At 35.0% G+C, this 22,346-nt stretch overlaps 3 protein-coding genes across 5 annotated transcripts in view; 2 read left to right on the forward strand and 1 right to left on the reverse strand.

Moving 5' to 3' along the window:
* The window catches only part of FER (tyrosine-protein kinase Fer), a 172,529-nt gene extending 166,238 nt beyond the window's left edge, over positions 1 to 6,291 (reverse strand). For both annotated transcript variants that reach the window (XM_023156688.2, XM_023156687.2), the window contains exon 1: positions 5,758 to 6,291. In XM_023156688.2, the coding sequence (XP_023012456.2) occupies positions 5,758 to 5,953 (196 nt within the window). In that variant the 5' untranslated portion in view covers positions 5,954 to 6,291. The remainder of the gene's footprint in view (positions 1 to 5,757) is intronic.
* A 2,681-nt stretch (positions 6,292 to 8,972) lies between these two features.
* On the forward strand, positions 8,973 to 9,818 carry LOC111502580 (zinc finger MYM-type protein 1-like). Its single transcript, XM_023156695.2, has one exon. It carries the CDS (start codon positions 8,973 to 8,975, stop codon positions 9,816 to 9,818), a length of 846 nt encoding a protein of 281 aa, XP_023012463.2.
* A 4,512-nt stretch (positions 9,819 to 14,330) lies between these two features.
* LOC111502573 (uncharacterized) overlaps positions 14,331 to 22,346 on the forward strand; it is a 37,750-nt gene continuing 29,734 nt past the window's right edge. For both annotated transcript variants that reach the window (XM_023156685.2, XM_023156686.2), the window contains exon 1: positions 14,331 to 14,942. In XM_023156685.2, coding sequence (XP_023012453.2) covers positions 14,517 to 14,942 — 426 coding nt within the window. In that variant the 5' untranslated portion in view covers positions 14,331 to 14,516. The remainder of the gene's footprint in view (positions 14,943 to 22,346) is intronic.

A 22,346-nucleotide genomic window follows, 5' to 3' on the forward strand; every position in this document is an offset into this window, starting at 1 on the left:
GTGGCAGCGAAGTTCGTTCCAAAATTGCTGAATTTCGACCAATGACAACCGTCGCAGGAGTATCGAACCATGGGTGTATGATTATGACATCGAAACCAAAGTCCAATCGTCCCAAAAGAACCCAGGAGAGCCAAGACCAAAAATAGCAAGCCGAGGTCGATCAAATATCAAGGTTTTGCCCAAATGTCATGGCTTTTGCATCACGAAAATGTACCTGCTCAGTCGTCATTGCTTGTTCGTAATTTTTTGATCAAAACAACACCGTAATCATTCCTAAGCCACCATATTCTCCAGATTTGCCTCCTTGCAACTTTTTCCTGTTCCCAAGATTGAAGAGACCTCTGAAAAGACGGTGATTTGCGACGATTGATGAGATGAAAACCGAATCGCTGAGAGAGCTCAAGAACATACCAAAAAGTGCATATTAGAACTGCTTCGAGGATTGGAAAAAACGTTGTTTTATAACTTGTTATAACTATATACAGGAAATTTACACTATCGATAATTATTGAAGAACTATGAGTCATTAGTAAATTGCAAAAACACTAGACCTGGCAACACTGAACACGACGCTTCTCTCGTGCGATTTCTTCTTCATCTTCAATGTAATGATTCGCAATATTCTGCAGTCTATTGCATTACGGCTTCGTTAAGAAATATTCGATCTTGTTGCTCGCGGCATTTTACATAACACTGTGAAGATATTGCTGACTTGCATCTATTAGGTATTCATATGCGCACAAATGGCATAACTTCAATTGTTTTTGTGCGCATCATGTCTAATACTTATTTTTTTTTTCAATAGTTAGGAGACAAATTCAACAAATCAAAAATAATGATAATTGGTTCAGCCGTTCTTGAGTTATAAATGGTGTAACTACCACGGTTTCGCAACTTTGTTTTATCTATTAGATAAAACTGTTAATCAGTGTGTTATGGATACACTGACCAGTTACTTGATGAAAATAAATAACATTATCCATAATAATAATTGAGAAGTTTTCACAAATAAAATTTGTGACCGTGGCTTCATCGGTAGTAATAGTACACACACTGGGTCTACAATTCTTATATACGACAGTAGTACTTACCTCCCTTAATTAGTTATTGGTAAATGATATAACAGGTAGAATTTGAAAAACCATTACAATATTTCTTGGACAGCAGGTACCTTTTGAATATAAATAGTTCTTAACATTATGAAAAAAGGTTTAACAATGGTGAGTGGTTAACCTTTTTTGTACGTTCAATATGGAATTTCACTGTTTGCCCTTATTGATTTCCAGAGGCCTCCAGCAGGTTCAATTTATGTCCTTCACTTTCTGTAAGGAAGTATGTCGTAGTTAATGTGGAAATCGTGATTGTTCTCCAAAAGGTGGAACGCATATGTGGAATTGGTCTTTTTCAGTTCAAAAAATCAAAATTATGTGTTATGTGTGAAAATTGCTCAATTATCATCACGGAAGAATTATTGTGTTATTTATTTGAAGAACACATAGAATTTTTCAAGATCTATCAAAATATATCTTGAAATGAATTTTAATTTTCAATAACCCCAAAGAAAATACTTCAGCAGATTGAATCTGGTGATCTTGCTGGCCATTCATTGAGCAGCATCACTATGAAATATGTGATTGAGATTCGAAAATCACAACTGAATCTGCATAATGTGCTCCCGTGTCACTATGTTGATAATTGTACTCTTTGTTGACAGTGCAACGGTTGAGTTGATTATTTAGATTGTGAAAAACAACATTCCAAGATTTTGGACAGTAGGTGCAACAAACTGAAATTGATTATTTTTCGTCTTGATTCAATATTCCTTGAGCCAGTGAAGTTATGGAAACAATATATTGAACTTTTTTGCAAATTTCAGTGAAAGAAAAATGATATAACTGAAATGATATGCCATAGAGTGATATACTATTACTCTAGGTTGTAACATTCGACAAAAAAACTCCTTTTTTGCTCTTGTGTCATGATATACATTTGGACCCGCAGACCAAAACGTAATTTTTCGTCTGAAAAACACGGCATGTCAGAGCTTCATAGGAGAATGAAATTTTTTGTTTTCATCAAAAATCAATTTCATAGTTGATTCCTATATGATAATCTTATCACGAATTTTTTCATTTTTTGAATTGATCTGTACAACCTACAGGCCAGGACGATTTTGGTACCGTAAGATGTGGTTACTTTATCCGCCTCAAAAAAATCACGTGATTCCATTCCTAATGAATATAAGGTGGGGTAAACTCGTTTATTCAAAATAGCAAAATTTGTGTATTTTCAATGTCTTCGCGCATTTGTTGGGTTTTGTTTTTTGTGGATATAATGCTTTTTTTTAAACACCCTGCCATATTTTCTCAGCAGACTGGTGTTTACCTCAGACTGTTTCAGGCTAATTAACATTCAGTGTTACATTTTTGGTGAAACGGGGGGTCCAAACCACCTTTTTGCCCTTTTATGTTCTGTGTACTTACCGATTAGCGATTGATCTATACATTTTTTTTTCGAAAAATTTACCTTTCGACGCCCTCGTAGGAAAGTGATAAAAATAAAAGAAGAATAATAATAAAAAAGTAAAACAAAGATCATTGGATCTAACGGGTTATTAGTCCTGGTCTGCACATTTTTGGAGATGACGTTTCAGAAATCCGTTAAAGCCTACACAGCATGATCATTCGGTCTAAGGCTTGTTTTAAGGTTATTATTCGAGTATGCGTCTATTTTTCCATGGCGGATCTCTGACATCAACTTTTCGCACAAGTTCTTTCAGTTGGCAACACTGCAGGTGGTTTAATTTTCACTTGACAATTGATAATGGCCATCTTGGTGAAATGGGTGTTCTGTTCGGGCAACGCACCGCGCGTTTCGCCCATTTTATGGTAGCCATAATTGTCCTATCGAAAAAACTATTCGCAATGTGGTGGTAAAATTTGAGTCGACTGGTTTAGTAAACGATCGGCCAACACCCGTACGTCGACGAAACGTAAAATCTGCCAAAAACATTGCCGCTGTTTGTGGGAGGATCCAGAAGAATTCAAGGTAATCGATTTCATGTCGCTCACAAGAATATATGGCCTTTCGCAGACCACAATTTGGCGAATTTTTCATCGTGACTTGTACCTGCACACGTACAAAATTCAACTGGCCCAGCAACTGAGTGCAAACGACCATAGACAACAACGTGTGTTCGCTCAATCGCCTCTGGAGCAGTTGGCAACTAACCCTAATTTTCATCGAAAAATCATCTTCAGCGATTAGGCCCATTCCTGAATGAATCGGTATATACGTAAACAAACAAAATTGTCGAATTTGGGACGATACCAGTCCGCATGAGATCCAAGAGCGTCAATACATCCTTAAAAAGTTACTTATTGGTGTGTATTTCGGGTTGGTCCATATTTCTTCAAAAACGGCATTCCCGAACAATTTTCTGTCGCAGGTATTTGTAGAATTTATTTAATTAATAATAAACGTATTGAAATGGACGACACTGTTAGTTTTTTCTTCACTGGTAGTTTTTGTTGAATCTAGTTGTCACAGAACAAAAAGTAGATAGTTTGCCACTGTCACTTCTTCACGAATTATTATTCAGTAATCCTTGTTCACTGTGTTCCAATAAGGTTCCAATAAGGTTTATTCTACTGAAGAAAGAATAGAAATTTTTGCAACCTATTGTCGAAATAATGAATGTGCTAAAGGTGCTGCAAGAATTTATAATACGAATCATCCAGACCACAACGTGAGCCATCAATACGTTGAACAAAAGACCTGCGACAGAAAATTGCTCGGGAATGCCGATTTCCGACTCCGGACATCTTCAATAATATAAGGAACGCTTTCGAAAGTAGACTATATTATTGTATGGAACTAAATGAAGGTCATTTTGAACACTTCATCCATTGATTGTGTTGCCATTGATAGTACTTTTGCTGATTTCCTCAATAAACTGAGCGACAGCGAATTTTCTTTTTCTTAAATAAAACGTTCAACATTCAATTTATCGATAACGAATGAACCCATTTCGAAAGAAATCACAGAAGAAATAGAGGGACAAAAGACCTCTCAAATGATGTATCACTCGACCCCCCCCATGCCATTGAAAAAATAGGGGGGTAGTTGTGACCGCAGGGTGGTGAAGTTTCAGGTATGATTTTCATATCAGAATTAGTCCCCCTAGAAATAAAAATTGACGTGTTCTTTGAAATTTTAGATTACACATCAGTTTCTGACTTCCAGGGGGGTCAAGTTTTCGTTGGAACGCCCTGTATTATAACCACTGTAACTTCTGCAGGCAATTGAAGTGATTTTTTTTTCAGATAATAATATGGTCCGAGAAGCCCGTTTCTCGAAGATACAAATAATATACAGAAGAAAAACTGATGCTTATCAAACTAGCGAAACACTTTTCGAAATATGCAAAACAAATGATTTCACAATGTGCCGTTATATTGTTACTAATCAGTTGCGGAAGAAAATATGTTTTTGCTCATTTTTTAAAATACACGTTGTAATGCGCACTTGATATCAAGTTAGTAATACAACTTTTTTATTATTAAGTTTTCCAGAACTTTGACTAGAACGTTAATTTGCTCTAATTACTCGCTAATAAATTGCGAATATTTTTTTTTGTTTGAAATAATACATGGTGTCTCGCTAACTTGACGTCAAGTTATCGATAAAAACATTTTTAAGTTTTCCAGAACTTTGACTAGACTTTGCGTTTTGATTATTCGCTAATTAATTGGGGAGAAAAAAGTTTTATTTTCTTTTCGTTTAAAAAAATACATGGCATCTCTCTAACTTGACATGAAGTTTGCAACCCAAAGTGTAGTTAAAACATTTCTTTCTTCCGTAACTAATTAGAAAAAAAGAGCGTCAAATTGTGAAATCATTAGTTTTGCATGTCACGCTTGAAAAAACTGCAAAGCGATGTTCACGAGACACGCTTGCTCCAAGGCTTGTCCGATTTAAGAAGTGCTTGTGGATATATTGTATATTCCAAAGTATATTATTTATTCCTATATAACAAAGCGAGCAACAAAGTCAAGAACCAATGAAAAATATGCTGCTGCACCAATTGTGTTCTTGATGTTACTGAGGCATATTACATGGTACCCAATCTTTTTAGTGGTGAGTTTGACATTTAGATACCAATTTGGTGTAGACATCGTGTCTTTAAAACCTTTAAAGAAGAATTATTTTAATGTTTGGTTAAAAAAAATCCACGAACGTTACAAATTAAACTTTCTACATTTGTATATGCCTGTGAAAAAAGGCAATAAAAAATATAGGTAGGTATTAAGAAGTTATTGCATGCAATTGTGGCCAATTTTTAATGGGCAATATTATTATCACTTACATGACACTCCTTATAACGAGTTTACGGCAAAAGGTTAAGTAACCCCTAATATGAAGTAACTTTTCCCTATGAAAAATTGAAAAAATTGTTCTCTTTGACCTATCTATATTTTCTCATACAATCTTGAATGTTGTACGAGTTTTATATCTAATATTTTCAATGTTGTATGTTAATTGCGAATTGATGTACTTTGCAAAAAAATGAATTTAATATATCCTAGAATTATTGCAAATAATTCTAGTCTGAAGTACCCGTTTTTTGGAAAAGAAGAAGCCTTGTGAACATTTTTTCATTTCTCTCTTACTGATATGTCTAAACGTCATCGCGCGACTTTCCAACTTAAAAGCATACCTATTTCGCGCGACTTATCCAGTTAAAAAGCAACCCACCTGATAACTCATCGCTTCTATCAAACTTCAACCCCTGGGAAGCAACGGAACTAAGAGCCACAGCATAATCCCTGTCGCACTTCACTTTCATAACGATGCATCTTTTCATCGACTCCAGAAGTCTCAACTCCGCATCCTGTCTGGACAGCAGCGCCTCGTGAGCGATCTTGCCCTGCAGATTCGTAGAAAATCCCATATTTTCGCGACCACTTTGAGATCACTCCTCCGAAAACATCACATAGTCACGAACCCAAATCTCTTTCGCCAAGTTCACTAAACTCGAATTATTTTAGGTGTTATTCAGATATTCACACCTTTACTCGCTTGTTTAACTGTCAGCGAAAATAGCACACTCGATACCGCACCTCAATCGAAAATCATTCGAGTTTCGACACACAAAGAACTTATCGTTTCGTTTGCGACTAGATCGGGATACCTGTGGTACGGCGCGGCATACCGTTGCTGTTTTGTCTCGGACAGCAGAGCGCGGAGTGAAGAACGTGGATTTGTCTGCCGACTGGTCAGAGCCAACTACATAGTTTGCTTCAACAAAATATTAAATTGCTTACTTCTCCGACTGGCCGCTTCTGAAGGCTTGCCGAATCGTTTTTGGCTGAATTTTTGATTCGAGTTAAGGTATATAGGGTGATTCATGATAGTAGTTGGATAGTCCTAAAAGAGTTTTGAAATTTTTTTTTAATTTGTCAAAAATATTAAAACTTTTTCGTTAACTGGTATGTGAAGGATTTCTAATGTTGGCATTTATTATGAGTCGCCTCGAATATACCCGATATAAATTATTGAACTTTTTTTATAACACCCCTTATTTTTCACTTCGGAATTTAGTGTATTGAAAAAAATTCAAGTTTAATATGATCACTTCTCTATGATGTTGCAATGCTTACCCAGATAACTTATTTGGACCAAAACTAGAACTTTCAAACATCTCTCGGGCATTTCCAGATAATTTAAGTAAGGTTCAGCTAAGTCTTGACTTTGACTACTACCATGGAGGACTATCAATATTTCGGGAACTAGCAACACCAGCGCCGTATTAAGGCATGGGCCACCTGGACCCGGGCCCAGGGCCCCGAGGTCCTGAGGGGCCCCCAAAAGTTCGTGTGAATGAAAAAATGTTTCTCAGACAAACATCATTGAAATTTTTGAAATTATAAATTATTAAAATTAAATTGAATTAAAAATTCCAACAAAAGTTATAATTTCTTCCGAAATTTTCTTGGGAGCCCCTGAAAAAAATAAACCAATTTAAAACCAACAATTAATCTGAATACTTTTTCTAATAATTACAGTGATAAGGTAATGGCAAAAAAATTTTATGAATTGGCGTAAGTATTAAACCAAGCTACATGTTAAAAGTAACATAAACGGATGTTTTTAACAGGATTTAAATGACGAAAAGTAACGACCCCCTAGACCTCCCCTTTCTAGGGGGTGGTAATATTAACTGCACCTTTTTGAAAATGAATGTATTTGGGGGCTATTGCATAAAGTTTCAAGAGGGTCTCCAGATTAAAATATCTGACCCGATTCTAACGCGGAACGAAAAAACGATTTGGAATCGGGTTGGAATCGAGTCGGCCCCCTTTTGGTATATCCAGTATATCGACTGAAATTTCTTGAAAAAATACTAATTTATATTTTTTAACGTATTTCTGTCAAATTTGAGTCATTATTTTGACAAATATCTGAAAAATGGACGTTTGTGAAATAATCTGAAAATAATGTTCTATGTATTAAAAAAAATGTTGAATATAATTATTGATCATCCATGATAACTTGATATCGCCAAAAGAAGCCACCTAAAAGTTTGCGTTCAAAACATTTCTTGCACGTTAATTTGAATCTGCCGCCACTTATATTTCGAAATAAAAATGAATGTATCAACGGTCGGTAATGATTTCCCTCTGTCGGTAATACTCTGAGTTCGATGTTACTGGCTGATAGTTCAATCGACAAAAGCCTGTTGTTGAGCATAGGTTTTCTACAGAGGTCGTGAATTCAATTTTGATTAAAACGTATATAATAATGCAGACATTAATCTATTAATTTCGAGTTTACAGGATAAGACCATAAGACGAACTGACTTTCAGCGAATTGATGAATATAATTACGTGATTTTCATTACGTATGTAATAAAATATAATATGAGTTTAATATGAGTTTATAATATGAGTTTAATTTAATTTCGATAAAATAATTGTCATTTAATTTAACAGGTTGAATCAGCGCAGAAAGATGTCAGGTCGGACCTATCTGAACGGCGCGGCAAAGAGACGAAAAGCTGCGAAAGAAAAACTTTCGATAGCAAAGTTGCCCAATCTGACCCAATATTTGTCGTTAACAACAGCTCAGTCACCACCACCTGTTGCTGAAAAAGATGACACTCCATCGACTTCGGCAGATACTGCTGTTCCGGAAATTCGGCCCCCCAGCTGTGAAGAGACGCAACAACCTCCAACTGAAGGACTGCTGGAAACTCATCAGACACCAAAACATGTTTCTAACGACCCAGCGAACTGGTTGCAGTTCACCGAGGAAGATCGCGCTGTATGGATAAGTAAGGGCCCGGAATTTTTCCAGAACAGAAATGGCGATTTCTCCGATTCTGCCAGAAGTTATACGGAACACGATGGAAAAGTGAAACTTCGATGCCTGAACCCATCGGTGTTTTCTCGGAAACTACAAAACGGCGAAACAGTTGACAGATCCTGGCTTGTGTACTCTCGATCATAGAAAGTTTTGTTCTGCTTTCCGTGTCGACTCTTCTCACCCGCGTGTACCGCATTCAGTTCTTCCAGAGGCTTCAACGATTGGAAACATTCCGGGGCGTGCATTTTGGAACACGAGAACACTCCAGGACACAGGCAAGCCATCTTGACTTACGTGGCACGGAAGAAGAGCGTTGGTCTTGTTGATGAAGGTTTGGCTACTCAACTGAACAACGAAATGACTTACTGGAGAGAGGTGTTGAGAAGAATCGTGGAGGTCATACAATTCTTAGCATCCAGAGGTCTGTCGTTCCGCAGGGGCAACGAAGTCAACGGATCGCAACATAACGGACATTATTTGGGTGTGCTGAAACTGTTAAGCAGGTTTGATCCATTTTTTGCCGACCACTTGCACAATCATGCGAATAAAGGTACAGGACATGTTCCTACTTGTCAGCACCCATTTGACATGAGTTCATAGCTATAATGGGACATCAAATACTGAGCCAAATCATTTCGGAATTGAAGAAAGCGAAGTACTACTCGATAAGCGTCGATTCTACCCCTGACATCAGCCACGTCGATCAGCTCACTTTCGTGGTGCGGTACTTGAAGGACTGCTCCCCAATAGAACGATTCTTGGACGTCATTCTGATTGAACGGCATGGAGCAGAGTACCTGTCCGATACCGTTGTATCTTTTCTTGAAGAAAACGGTATAGATTTACAGTACTGTCGTGGGCAGACATACGACAACGCTCCAAACATGGTAGGGCAGTGTAATGGATTACAAGCAAAGCTCGAGGAACACTGCACCTGCGCCCTGTTCGTCTCATGTCTGGTGCACAGCCTGAACCTCGTTGTTGGGCAGGCCGCTGGGTGTATCATAGAGGCGACAAGCTACTTTCAATTGCTGCAAAAGTTGTACAGTTTCTTCGCCAGTTCTACACATCACTGGAACGTGTTGAAGAAGTCTCTCGGGGAAGGTACAGTGGTGAAACGACTTTCGGACACCAGGTGTTCTGCGCGCACGGATGCTGTATCTGCATTGCACAAGTGTTACCCAGCAATAATCGACGCACTGAGGACCATGGATGACGAACCGGAAACTCTGGAAACGCGAAACGAAGCTCGAGGCATTTTGGCGATACTGGAAACGTTGGACTCTGTTCTGCTGACCGAGATGTGGAGCAACATTTTGGTCAGGTGCAACGAGACGTCGAAGAGTCTACAGAGTGAAAGTCTTCCTCTCGACGTAGCCCTCAAGTTGGTGGAATCCCTGCTTGCGTTTGTGGAGGATCAACGCGACATGTTCGAGACCTGCATTATTTGATGCAGGAAAAAATGTTTGGTGATCACATACCTATCTATGACATGTACAAACTTTTGAAGAGTAACAATCATGCTGCCACGTTAAGAATTTTCTTGTGCTTAATTATCACCAACGCCAGTGGTGAACGATCATTCTCCAAACTTAAATTGATCAAAAACGAACTGAGGAATAGCATGAGCCAGGAGAAACTCAAATGGTTGTCGCTTATGAGTATAGAGAACGATGTCCTTAGAGATTTAGATTTCAAAGATGTAATCGAGGAGTTCGCCATTCGAAAGGCCCGAAAAAAACCTCTGTAATAAATGAAATGTTGTAAAAAATATTTGTAACACGTGTTTTCGTAAAAAACATTTTTTTATGGGGAGGGGGGAGGGGCCCCCAACGGTGACTGGCCCAGGGCCCCGAAAACCTAAAAACGGCACTGAGCAACACTAATGTCAGTGGGTAAAATGTGGCAACACAATAATAAAGTAGTAGTAGTAATAGTAGTAAAAATGTAAATTTCAAAAGAAGGTTTTCGTTGGATTATTTTTCACAACTTTAGACGTGGTTATCTCAACAAGAATGTGTCGATAAACTCAGTTTTTTGTATGGCGATAAAACACCATCAAAAACCGACACAGTGAATCCATTGTTTTGCAAGATTTGATTACAGACTAAGGAACATGTAAAATTGAAAAGATTGTAAAATAATAATGAGATTACGATATTGAAAAAGATATATTTTTAGGAGAGGTTAATTTTTGGGAAAGAAAGGTCTTGGCTTTCTACTTCTTCATCTTGACACATTCCCACATTTTTCTTATCAAGATTGTGAAGTAGAAAGCTACAACCTTTCTCTTTTAAGCACTTTCCGTTGGCAACTTGATCGGACGGCGAGTTTCTTAAGTATAGTACCAGTACCAGTTTTTCTAAATGACATATCTTTTCGGTATTATTTTTTTTCTGCATCATTACGATATTTTATGGTTTCTGCTAGATGGTTTGTGGATATGATGAATTTATGACTAAGGGAGTTTATGAGTCTGTTATATTTTTACTTGTTTGAATATGATGAAACTAGAATTTTATTTCATTATTTCTCGATTCAATGAAAAACATGATACCGTATATTTATATTCGGTGAAATAATGATTCTGTCAATTATGTTAATTTATGAGCGTCCACTTTTACCATCAACGGAACAGTTACCTACCTCTGAAAATTGTAGGTAACGACCGAAAATATTATTTATAGTAATTAAATAAATGTTTCAATAAAAAGAGAATCTATGTGCATTTCTTGAAATGACGAATATCGTTTTTTTGCGTACCTCAGTAACAAACCAGTAAAAAACATTTAAACATGACAGTTACCCCGTCCATAAGAATTTCGGGCTAACTCTGTGCTTCCCTGAAATCCTAGGAGGGATTTGTTTTGAAAGATTTTCTACCTAAAAACTAGGTTCTGTAACACTTTTTATCCGGCAACTTAACGCGTTAAAAACTACATTAAAAAAAACACTACCTCATAGGTGGCGTGGAAACGTGTGCATACAACTTTTACAACTTTTGAATTGTTATATCTCAAAAACGGTGGCTCGTAGAAAAAAAAGTATCGATACTTTTTTGTAGATAATTTTATGATCTATATGTTATTTTTATGATAAAACTTACAGTTTTGTGAAAATCGCGAAAAACTCGTTTTTTTTTTGACCTTTGACTTTGAATGACATTTTTTTCTTACAAGGGAACGATGGAAAACTTTCAAACTTTATTTTTAATCATATTTTAAACAATCTTACTGATTTTCAGCTTGGTGGGAATTTAGGTAGCTTCGAATGTCTAAATTGACCGGACTATGTTTAGTATTTCTGGATTATAGCGAAACATTCGACACTATTGATCACGAGATTTTGTGTAACACACTTGTCTACTTTGGGTTTTCTCAGAAAACAGCGGCGGCGGCTCGTCAGAGGAGACAAGGGAGGCTTAGCCTCCCCATAAAAATTGAGGCTATTCATCGAAATAAAACAAATAATTATGATTATTTTTTTCTAAAATTGCTTGGGTATCATTTCTTTACCATTAATTTTCAATATAAATACGTAATATGCCCGAAAAAACACTATCGCTCACTACGTAGTACGTACCACACTGTATCCTGCATCAACAAACCTCAAACGCACCGCCCATGAACGAATAACGAATAAACCATCAACCCGAAATAATAAATGCCATACGTTGCAAGGGAGCCAAACTTCCGACCGTTTTAAAAAACACAAACTTCGCGAGGCCGATCCAACCAGCGACAAACGTCCGGATTTTTACTTTTAGTTGCAGAAATTATAGCGTTAGAGGAGTCTAGCCTCCAGTTAGTCTCCGTTAGTGTACGGCTGCGTTTGTTTTATATTTAATAATTCGGGCGAGATGTCGTGACGGCAGTATAAAACAGGCAGTATTGTATTATAGCAGTGCTTTTTGGTAATATTTCCAATGTGTTTTTAAAGTGTTTTCAGGTTTTCACTTTTCGGTAAGTTTTTTCCAATTATTACGGATAAGTTGGACGAAATTAAAAAATCTGACAATATAGTCGATTGGTTGCTGACAAATAATTTTAAGTCTTTGTCTTATGATAATAAATTTTACATTATTAAAACTTTGGGAAGGCCTCAACAAAATTTGATTTCAATTAAAGCAGATAATCTACGAAATCGAGGATTCAATATTAGTTAGTACGATAAATGCGATTGGTTAACCGGCTCCATTAAACGAGAAAAACTTTTTTGTTGGCCCTGTGTTTAATTTTCCGTACAAACCGAATACCAAACGTGGTCTAAAATAGGATACTCCGATTTAAAAAATTCACCTCGTTCTACAGAAAGGAGTATATATTTTCGTCTTGTAAATTAAAATTGTTAAGCAAACAAAATATAGAAACAGCTTAAAAAAAGCCATAATTTCTTTTAATAAGGGAAAATCGGTCGAATTTAAAAAGACTTATCGATATTACGATTTATTTGGGTTCCCCAAAACTAGCTTTTCGCGGACACGATGAAACCGAAGATTCGATTAATCGCGGCAGTTACAGGGAACTTTTAATGTTATGGGGCGAATATGATTCCCAATTTGTCACTTTTTTAAACGGTAGCGTTTTTTTGGGCAACTCAAAAACCATCCAAAATGAGCTTATAGACAGTGTGACATATATTATTAAGGAAAATATAAGCAAGGAGATTGAAATTTTTAACAAAACTCTTATATTAGAAGAGAAAAGTAGGTATTATTATTTATTGACTGAGAGGAGTTCATTTATATCAAATAACTCAAAGACAATCCTTTTTCCTTGTTTTTGTTTTTTCTTGTTATACGTATAATTTTCGGCAATGCACAATTTTTGTTTACATTTATGCAAATATTACGTATTTTGCTTTAAATAGGTCCGGTACCCAAAAAAATTTTCGCGCCTCCGGCGGGCTTTTCTGTGTGTATATAGTCTTTATGACTTTAGCCTCTCCTGTTCTCCAATGCACGAGCCGTCACTGGAAAGCAGAGTCACTTTTAGGAAACTATCTGAAAAATCGTACTCAAAAAGTTGTTGTGGATGGAGTTGTATCGGATGGTCTACCGGTATCAAAGGGAGTGCTACAAAGATCTATCTGTCGCGCTTGCTTTTTAGGTTATACATCTGCGATTTTTATCAATTTTAAAAAAATAGCAGTAATCATCACTATGTCGACGACACGCAGTTATATTTCTCTTTTCCGCTTCGTGATTCTACCTCTGCTCAGTCATATTATGATAAGGATCTTCAAGCCATCTTTGACATTTCTACAGCTCATAAGCTCAAGCTAAATAATAATGTTTGGACCCAAGAAGAACAGAGAGCTCACCAACTCCACTTTTCAAGTCGGTATCGAAGATGAAATACTTCCCTCCGTGACCGAGATGAAAAACTCAGAATTGTGGTTTGATCTATAATTTCGCTTCACTAAACATGTCAGCTATCTGAACCAAACTGAACCAGTGTTCAAGTGACTTGGCACATTTAATTCCACCAAGAGCGGTACATATCAGAAATACGCGACGGACTGTGGCTGCTCATCATTTTGAGGTTCAACTCAGTACACCTCGAACTTCACTGTTTAAAAACCCTTTCCTTTGGAGAACGGCGTTTATGTGGAATGAACTTGAGAACGTTTTTCCAAATGGATTGAATCTCCAGCGATTCAAATCCAAAACACAAGCGCTACAAGAAAATCCTTAAGGATTCTTAAAAAAAAGACACAAAACTTTTGAAATAGTTTGTTTTGTTTGTATTGGAAAGAAAGTACATATAGACGACAAAACTGAGCATTTGTCAATTTTTGTTTAATACCCGTAATCTACATTTCATATTCATTTTATATTATATGATTTTGATTTTTCTAAACTAACTCAACTATAACAAATATAAATGAAAATGTTTCGTTTTGTTGGAAATACTGTTTGAAATTGTTCACCCTGTATTAAACTCTCGATATAAAAGTTTGGTTAAATTGAAAGTAATCAGTCGCTGTCACTGTCACTAGCAGTTTGAATAATTCGCTAGTGGAAATTTAGTGCACTCATTTACAAAGCATCATTTGAATGCAGAGACATCAAAAGAACATTTAAATAACTGACACATTGACTTCAAGTATGCCAAGAAAGAGACTAGCAAAATATCCCAAGAAACATTATGCCAAAAAGTGATCCTCCTACAAATAAGAAGAACGTTTTTTCAAATTTTGTGTACCAGACAAACTACAGGTTCAGGAAGGGTTTCAAATCTGGATCATTCGTCGATAGTAAGAATTATACCGATAAACCCATTCAGAACACTAGTACCCAGACAAATTTTTGTTCGTCTACCACGTTAAATCTAAGTGTAACTCCTAGAAAAATAGATATTTTTAGAGAAAATTGTACTCAAACAAGTAAGACGGTCATCGTTCAGAGTCCCAAAGATTGTGGTACCGATAGATTGTCCATGGATAGTTTGAGCCCAAGATATGATGGCAGAAGACATTGCGCAGGTGATACTTTGGAGTTAGCGAAACAACCAAAGAAAAACCCTGATATGCCATTTCAGCGAAAGACAGACGTGATACGTTACCTGAACCAGGTATTGCTGTCAAATATTCGTTATTTAGATAATAAATATTACTGGAGTTCTATACCAACACCAAATAGTCATTTTCAACACCTCGACACGTGTTCAATCACCAAATGATCACCTTCAAGAGCTTGAAGATGATCACGTGTCGAGGTATTGAAAATGACGGTTTGGTGTTGGGATAGAAGTCCAGTAATATTCATTACAACACCAAAGGTTCCAAACAATGCATCACAAGTATTTAGATATCAAGTATATATTATCATTTTTAAGAATCACCTAATAACTATATTTTGGTATTAATTGAATACGTATCTACTAAATTTTTTTTCCAAAGTAATAGCAAGGAAGCCTTGATAAGATGAAAATTAGTTATGGTCATGCCTACATTTTTAACACCTTACTTTGTCTAGATCAGTTTTTCACGAATTCAATATTGGTTGGATATATCTTTATTTCATCCATTGAGATTATGAAATCAAAAATCTTACTTGTTCTTGGAATATCGAACACTTCTTGGGTGTGTTAGGTAGATGTTCTTTGTGGTGCTTTGCAATATGAAATGGACACAACTGATTGTTTTCAAACTAAAACAACTGAAGGTTGAAATGAACTTGCTGAACTCCTCGATAACACCTCTTTTCAGCATGTTTCAGATGAGTTTAACGTCGCTGGTGTTTATTGATTTTTTTTCTTTTTAGCTTTTTCTGCACAATGTTAGGCACACTCTCCACAATGTTAGGTGAATGATCCTTAAGTCTGTGAATTGTGAGCCCTGAACAGAGGTAGTGAGACAAGAACAATAGAATTTTGCCTTAACTTGTCCAAGATTTTTATCCTATTACATTTAATCGGTATAATCTTGGGGAATTTATCATTCCACCAAAAATGTTTGTGACAATACTATTAATTTAACTCAACATTTTGGATAGATCCTGCAGAGTTCTGAGAATGAATCTCGAAATTTCAACCGATTTTTCTTCTCTTTCATCCCATCTCGATCTGAAAACTACACGAAAGATATCCTTTTAGTGTGATGTTTGAGCAGGACTACATCAGCCTGTTTTGGATACTCCTGTTTAGCTTTTACTTTTCTATTCTAACTTTCAATTATTATTCCATGTTGTTGACCTTCCTCTGCTCTGCGTTGTGTTTCGCCAGTACAACGTTTTCAGTTTTTTTTTCAAATCTGGATATCTTTCTGAAGACTGTATCGAGGAGTGACTCATACGTAATAAAAAATAAATATTTCGAAATATTCATCTCTTCTAACTACCCATACCGTAAGTTCTGGTAAATGCCTGCCTGTCTCTCATGGTCCCGCTGCTGGTTGAACGAGAAACATCAGCTAGATTTACGTATGTGAAGTATCTTGCATGAATGTATGTCGGATATTATTCAATATCCAGCGTGGTATTAGCAGGAGAAGAAGTTGTTTTCCGGCAGGCAATCACCAGAACCTACGTGTAGATAGTTGGGAGAGATAAATATTTCGAGATTTAATTTCGAAATATATATTTTCCAGTACGTCATTTTCGGAAAGCTATCAGCTCCAAATCGTTCAAAAAAATTTCGTCAATGACTTTGTGAAAAAAGTCGGCGTCAAAAACAATTTCTGTCTAGTTTATTATATATAACTTATTAACCCCGAAAGTTAACTCGGCTCGACCGACACTATAGACCCTCCCGTTTATATTCTGGTCAACAAGGGCCTTTCAGTTCAAACTTTTTTCCGCCTCCTATCAATGATTTCAGCTTAACAATTTAACTTAAAGTCTATTATTTTATGAATTTATCTTCTATACTTATAAATGCGAAAGTCACTCACTTAACACTCACTCATTCACCTCTGTTTCTCCGTACTGGTAAGTCCTAGGAAGCTAAAATTTGATATATTGATTTAGGTCTTTGATGCGCACTAAGAAAGGATTTTCAAATATTTCAAAAGGGGCGCCCCCCGTGAGGCAAAAGGGACACTCTTACCTTACCTTTTCATCAGTTTCTCTGAGCCGCTATATTTTCGAATGCTGAAATTTTGTATTTAGGCTCGTTTTATGTCTTAGATGTGCAATAAGAAAGGATTTTCAAATATTCTAAATATGAAGCCTTCCTGGGGATAAAAGGGGCGTGTTTACATATGAAAATGCAGGTTTAATTTATGTTGTAGATGTGCAATAAGAAAGGATTTTTAAATATTTCAACTGGGGCGCCAGCCGTACCGCTATAATTTCGGATGCTGAAATTTTGTATGTAGATTCGTTTTATGTTGTAGATGTGCAATAAGAAAGGATTTTCGAATATTCCACCTGGGACGCCAGCCACGGGAAAAATGACGCGTTCATAAAATAAAGTTACCTTTTCATCACCGTTTCTCCATACCGGTATATTTTCGGAGGCTGAAATTTTGTATGTAGGTTCGTTTTATTTGGTAGATGTGCAATAAGAAAGGATTTTTAAATATTCCAACTGGGGCCCAGCCACGGTGAAAAAAGGCGCGTCCAAAAAACAAAATTATCTTTTATGTTCCTCCATGCCCTCAAATTTCCAGTGGGTGAATTTATATTTAGTATCAGCATTACACCCGGTATGAAGCCAGGGTGGGTCGATAGTTATTAATAAAAATAAGTAAACAAGAAAATGTTTCCTTGACTTTGTTAACCGTGGCATTTTACAAATTGAAAATAAATTAGAAATTGTGTTTACTTTCATTAAGTTTTTTTTATAATTGTTTACTTTTATTAATTTTTTTAATTCCATTTTAGATTACTGTCATTTCTGAAAACGTTTCATTGATGGTGGCTTATAATCTTCAGTATTGTCATGTTCTTCATTCATTTTAACGCTCTCTTCGCCCCAGCGTCTGAATGATAATGTAGATGACACTGCATAAAATGGTCAGTTCATTGATGAATTACTATAATACCCAAGAATTTATTATCTCAGTTGCCTTCCCGAAAAACCCATCGGATCATTAAAAACGTATCCTACATAATCGATACAAATCCAGAAAATTTGATCTACAATGATTTTTATATATAATAGCAGGAGAGCCCACGATGCAGAATGGGGATTTACTCGAGCGTCATTGAGACATATTAGGTTGCAAAGCTTAGATGATAAGAAGGAAAAAATGTTATATAATATATACCTTTTCATCGGTGGGGGAACATTTGAAAAAATACTGTTACATGGACATACTCGAGCGCGTCAGATATTGACAGCATCAATGTCCTACGTATTTTTAATAATGTTGGTATGTTAATCTGATTGTTTGCATGATGTGGGTAAGGGTTGAAAGTGAAAAGAAAAAAAGTTTAATCGAGCGCGTCAGATTTTCTAAGGGGATGTTGAGTGCAACGAAAAAAAAAAGCTTTCATTCAATAATCTGACGATTTCGATCTGACGCAAACTCGCGGCCATTATTATATTGTTAAAAAAAAATCGCCATTTTGAAATTCTCAAGCGCATCAGATTAAGATATATATGGTTCATCTTTATGTTTAAGACGTGCTGTCTCATAATCTGACGATTATCTAGAGGGATTCGCTTAATCTGACAAAAACAATATATTTTTTTAATTTTTTTTCAATTCATTGAACTTAATTAATTGAAAATCTCAGGAAATAGCATGAAAATAAATAAGTGTATGTTTTTTAAGTAGGATACTTGTATTTATAAGAAAATAATTTTTAAAAAAATGCTCAAAAAAATTTAATTTTTTATAATCGATTGATTAATTAATGAAGAAAAGAGAAATGAAACTTTCTATGTTTTTTTACCACGTTCATTTGTAACTAACATTACTGCAGTTTCGTCCTATAAGGACATTTTCCAACTTATATATTGTATAAGTTTGAAAATGTCCTAATAAGATGAAACTGCAGTAACGTTAGTTACAAATAAAAGTGGTAAAAAACATAGAAAGTTTAATTTATCTTTTCTTCATTATAATTTCCTACCACGAAGTAAAGGCTACATCCATCAATTAATTGATGACATTATTTTTTTACAACTTTGCTGCCCTCCCCTTTTTTTACCTTATTCTCAAATAGTCAGATTACTGGAATATACACTTTTTGACATGCAATTAACTAACCTTACCTTAATCTGACGCGCTCGAGAATTTCTGATGATCAATTTTTTTTACTAATCTGATCCTTTATCCCTCACAGGCGGCTTTATATATGGGGCTCATATTTGGTGGAGGTACTTAACGGATACAAGGTATCCCCCTGTATATTAATCTGCCGTGCTTTAGTAAATCCCGAAATCCCCGCTTGGGCTCCCCTATCATAATAATTAATTGTTCAAAGAATAATAGTGTGAGACTAAAATTGATAAGCTGAAATTATTGATGAATATACATTTGATAAAAAGTTATATGAGTGATGAAGTTATATTTATTTTAGTTTATGAAATATTTATAATTTTTTTTTCAAAAATCCAAATTTTTTTATAGACAAATGCTATGAATGGAATGAATAATCGAGTGAGAATATGAATTTTGGGCTAAATTTGTTCCTTGAACAATAGAGAATAATTGAGTCTTAAGTCTTTTCATTGTATCTCAATTAGTAAAAAGTTAAAACATAAAAAAGCAGCTGAGAATGATAGAGTAAGGTAGAATAGTATTTTCAAAATTCGATATAAAATATAATTAATTCTCTACTCAAAAAAATTATTCATGGTTGTTTTCGTTAAATCGTGTAGAAAGAGATAAAATATAAAAAAAAATAATTGTTTACAAGAAATTGTTTATTAAATAAACAATGAAGATTTGAATGAAAACAAATTTTTTAGTTATCAAAGAGCAAGAGCATTTAAAAAAAAGATTCAATATCATCAATTGCAAGTGGTAGAAATATTTTGTTAATTAACAAATCCGTTTGGGAGCAATGAAAAACATTTTTTTGAGAACGACTTTTTTTCAAATCATAATTCGCATCAGAGATTGAATTTTCAAAAAAAATTCAAATTATATTTATAACAATTTATCAAACAATAGCAGAGAAACATTCAAAAAATCATTTTCATGAAGCTTCTGATCATAAAAAGATGGATCGGTAGTAATACTGAAAAAAAAAATCCATTTTCAATGATTAATGAAGCTTTCTAAATTTTCCATCTATGTAAATTGTTGATAAAATGAAAAATAACAATTTTTAATTTTTCCAACAGACAAATAGCTTCGAAAAAAATCTCAGATTTGTTATTAAAAAACTATCGCACCTGCAGTGTTTCTGTTTAGGTAGAAAAAAGTTGTTAATTGTCTAATGCATAATTAACTGCAAAATTACGATAAAAATGTTTTGACCCTGGGATCATTGTTTTTTCATTTATCCATTAAGTGTATATTTTTTTTCAATTATCAATTTTGATATTTGAAATAATATTTTTTCATTGAAGGTTCAAAGTTGCCGTGTCTTGCACAATACAGAGAACCCCTTTAAGGACGTAGGCAAGGCCTATTTCGGCTTATGCTACTCAGTTAGCTGTAGATCATTTACGTTTTTATAAATCGAAGAGGTTTTTTTTGTATGGAAGTGTATAATTATAAAATTATTGCAATAATTATTGCAATAATTTTATAATTATTCACTTTCATACAGAAAACCTCTTCGATTCATTTATTCAATAAGTGTATTCACCTTCCCAAATCTATTTATTATTTTTCTTTCATTCATCCATCAGACGATATCTAGAATTGACGAAAATAAATGTAATAATGGATTCCATGATTACTTTTTGAGTTAGTTGGCAATACTAGTAGGGATGTTATTGCAGACAGTAGTGTACAGTGCATTATTGTTACAGTGTGTGAATGTATGGAACAATTTCAGAGCCTGTTTGTTTCATTTCTTATACAGGGTGTTCCAATCAAAACTTGTCCCTTTCCTTAACTCAGAAACGGAGGTATGAGAAAAAAACACTTTAATTTCTTCTTCGAGGGACTCTAATTTTGATATCAATCTTATTTCAAAATTTCACTCTCTTGGGAGCCGTAGTTAGCCCTAGAACTTTTTTGGAATTACCTCCATAACTTTTCCAAATTTGTTCATTCATCATCAAGAAATTTGATGTTGAACATTTTATTTCGTTTCTCTTATTGAGGATATCTGATAGCAAACAACAATGAGTAGGTCAATTTATGAACCTTCTCTTGTATTACATAGACTTAAACCGTGGTCCGTCAATGAATTTAGGTTCTATTCACATGCATAAAGTATTTCGTCCTGTCAGTAATTAAGTAGTGAAGTAGTGGTTATGGATCATTTACAATTTTCTATCGATTATGTCCATTTACAAATGGATAATCCACAATCTATTAGACATATAGCTAGAGTGTCTGGTGTATCTTCTTTCATTAATTATATTGTGTAGGAATCCTGTGAATGATATCTGATACGATTCCATTACGAATTTTTGGAATACAAACGGAACAGAGAAAAGTGTTTTTCGTATAATTCAACGTTCATATACAAGTATTTGTTTCGAAACTATTTTTCTTTCGTGTAATTCAATGTTTATATGAAAATAGATGTTTCGAGAGGGCTTTTTCTTCTAGTTTGTGTCTGAAAGTTACTTCTTTGCAGTATCTACACATCTTTGTTTATAGTTTATTTTTGAAGTTGAATGAGTCCTTCCTTTCTTTGGAAGATTTCCACATTTTTTGTATCAAGATGTGGAAGAAGGCCAAAAACGTGTTTAACCAAAAATTAAACCCTCCTAAAAATATACCCTTTCAATTTGAAAACTAGATCACATTGGGAAAGAAAGCTTTTGGCTTTTTACTACTCCATCTTGATACAAAAAGAAGATGAGGGAATCTTACAAAAAAAGGAAGTAATAAATTCGAAAATAAGTAACTCTATACATGGATGTGTAGATCATGCAAAGAAGTAACTTTCAGACACAAACTGAAAGAAACTTCTCCTGAAATAGCTACTTTCATATAAACATCAAATTACACGAAAGAAAAAAAAATTGTTTCGAAACAAATACTTCTATATAAACACTGAATTATACAGAAGATACATTTCTCTACTCAGTTTGTATTTCAAACATTCGTTTCAGATTAAAATCAGATATCATTCACATGAGTTCTACTTTAAATGAATGGTAACAAATTGCACTTACATGGAACACTGTCATCCTCACTGGTATACATCGATGTTTCGCCGTAAGATACTTGCACTAAGGCTTTTCAGTACCAAATTGGATAACATTAAAGAAAATACACACAATTCATTCATGAATGACGATTTTTAACGGCGAAACATCGATGTATACCAGTGAGGATGACAGTGTTCCATGTAAGTGCAATTTGTTACCATTCATCTAAAGTAGAACTCATGTGAATGATATCTGATTTTAATCACTCCTAAAAATATAACCCCTTCAATTCAAATAGAT

Source organism: Leptinotarsa decemlineata, unplaced genomic scaffold, assembly GCF_025532065.1.
Source record: "Leptinotarsa decemlineata unplaced genomic scaffold, Ldec_3_MD MMD2_tig00000026_RagTag_RagTag, whole genome shotgun sequence".
In the NCBI taxonomy this organism is placed as follows: domain Eukaryota; kingdom Metazoa; phylum Arthropoda; class Insecta; order Coleoptera; family Chrysomelidae; genus Leptinotarsa; species Leptinotarsa decemlineata.

Coding starts and splice junctions, on each gene's coding strand:
- LOC111502580 (XM_023156695.2), top strand. CDS start 8,973: ATGGGACATCAAATACTGAGCCAAATCATTTCGGAATTGAAGAAAGCG.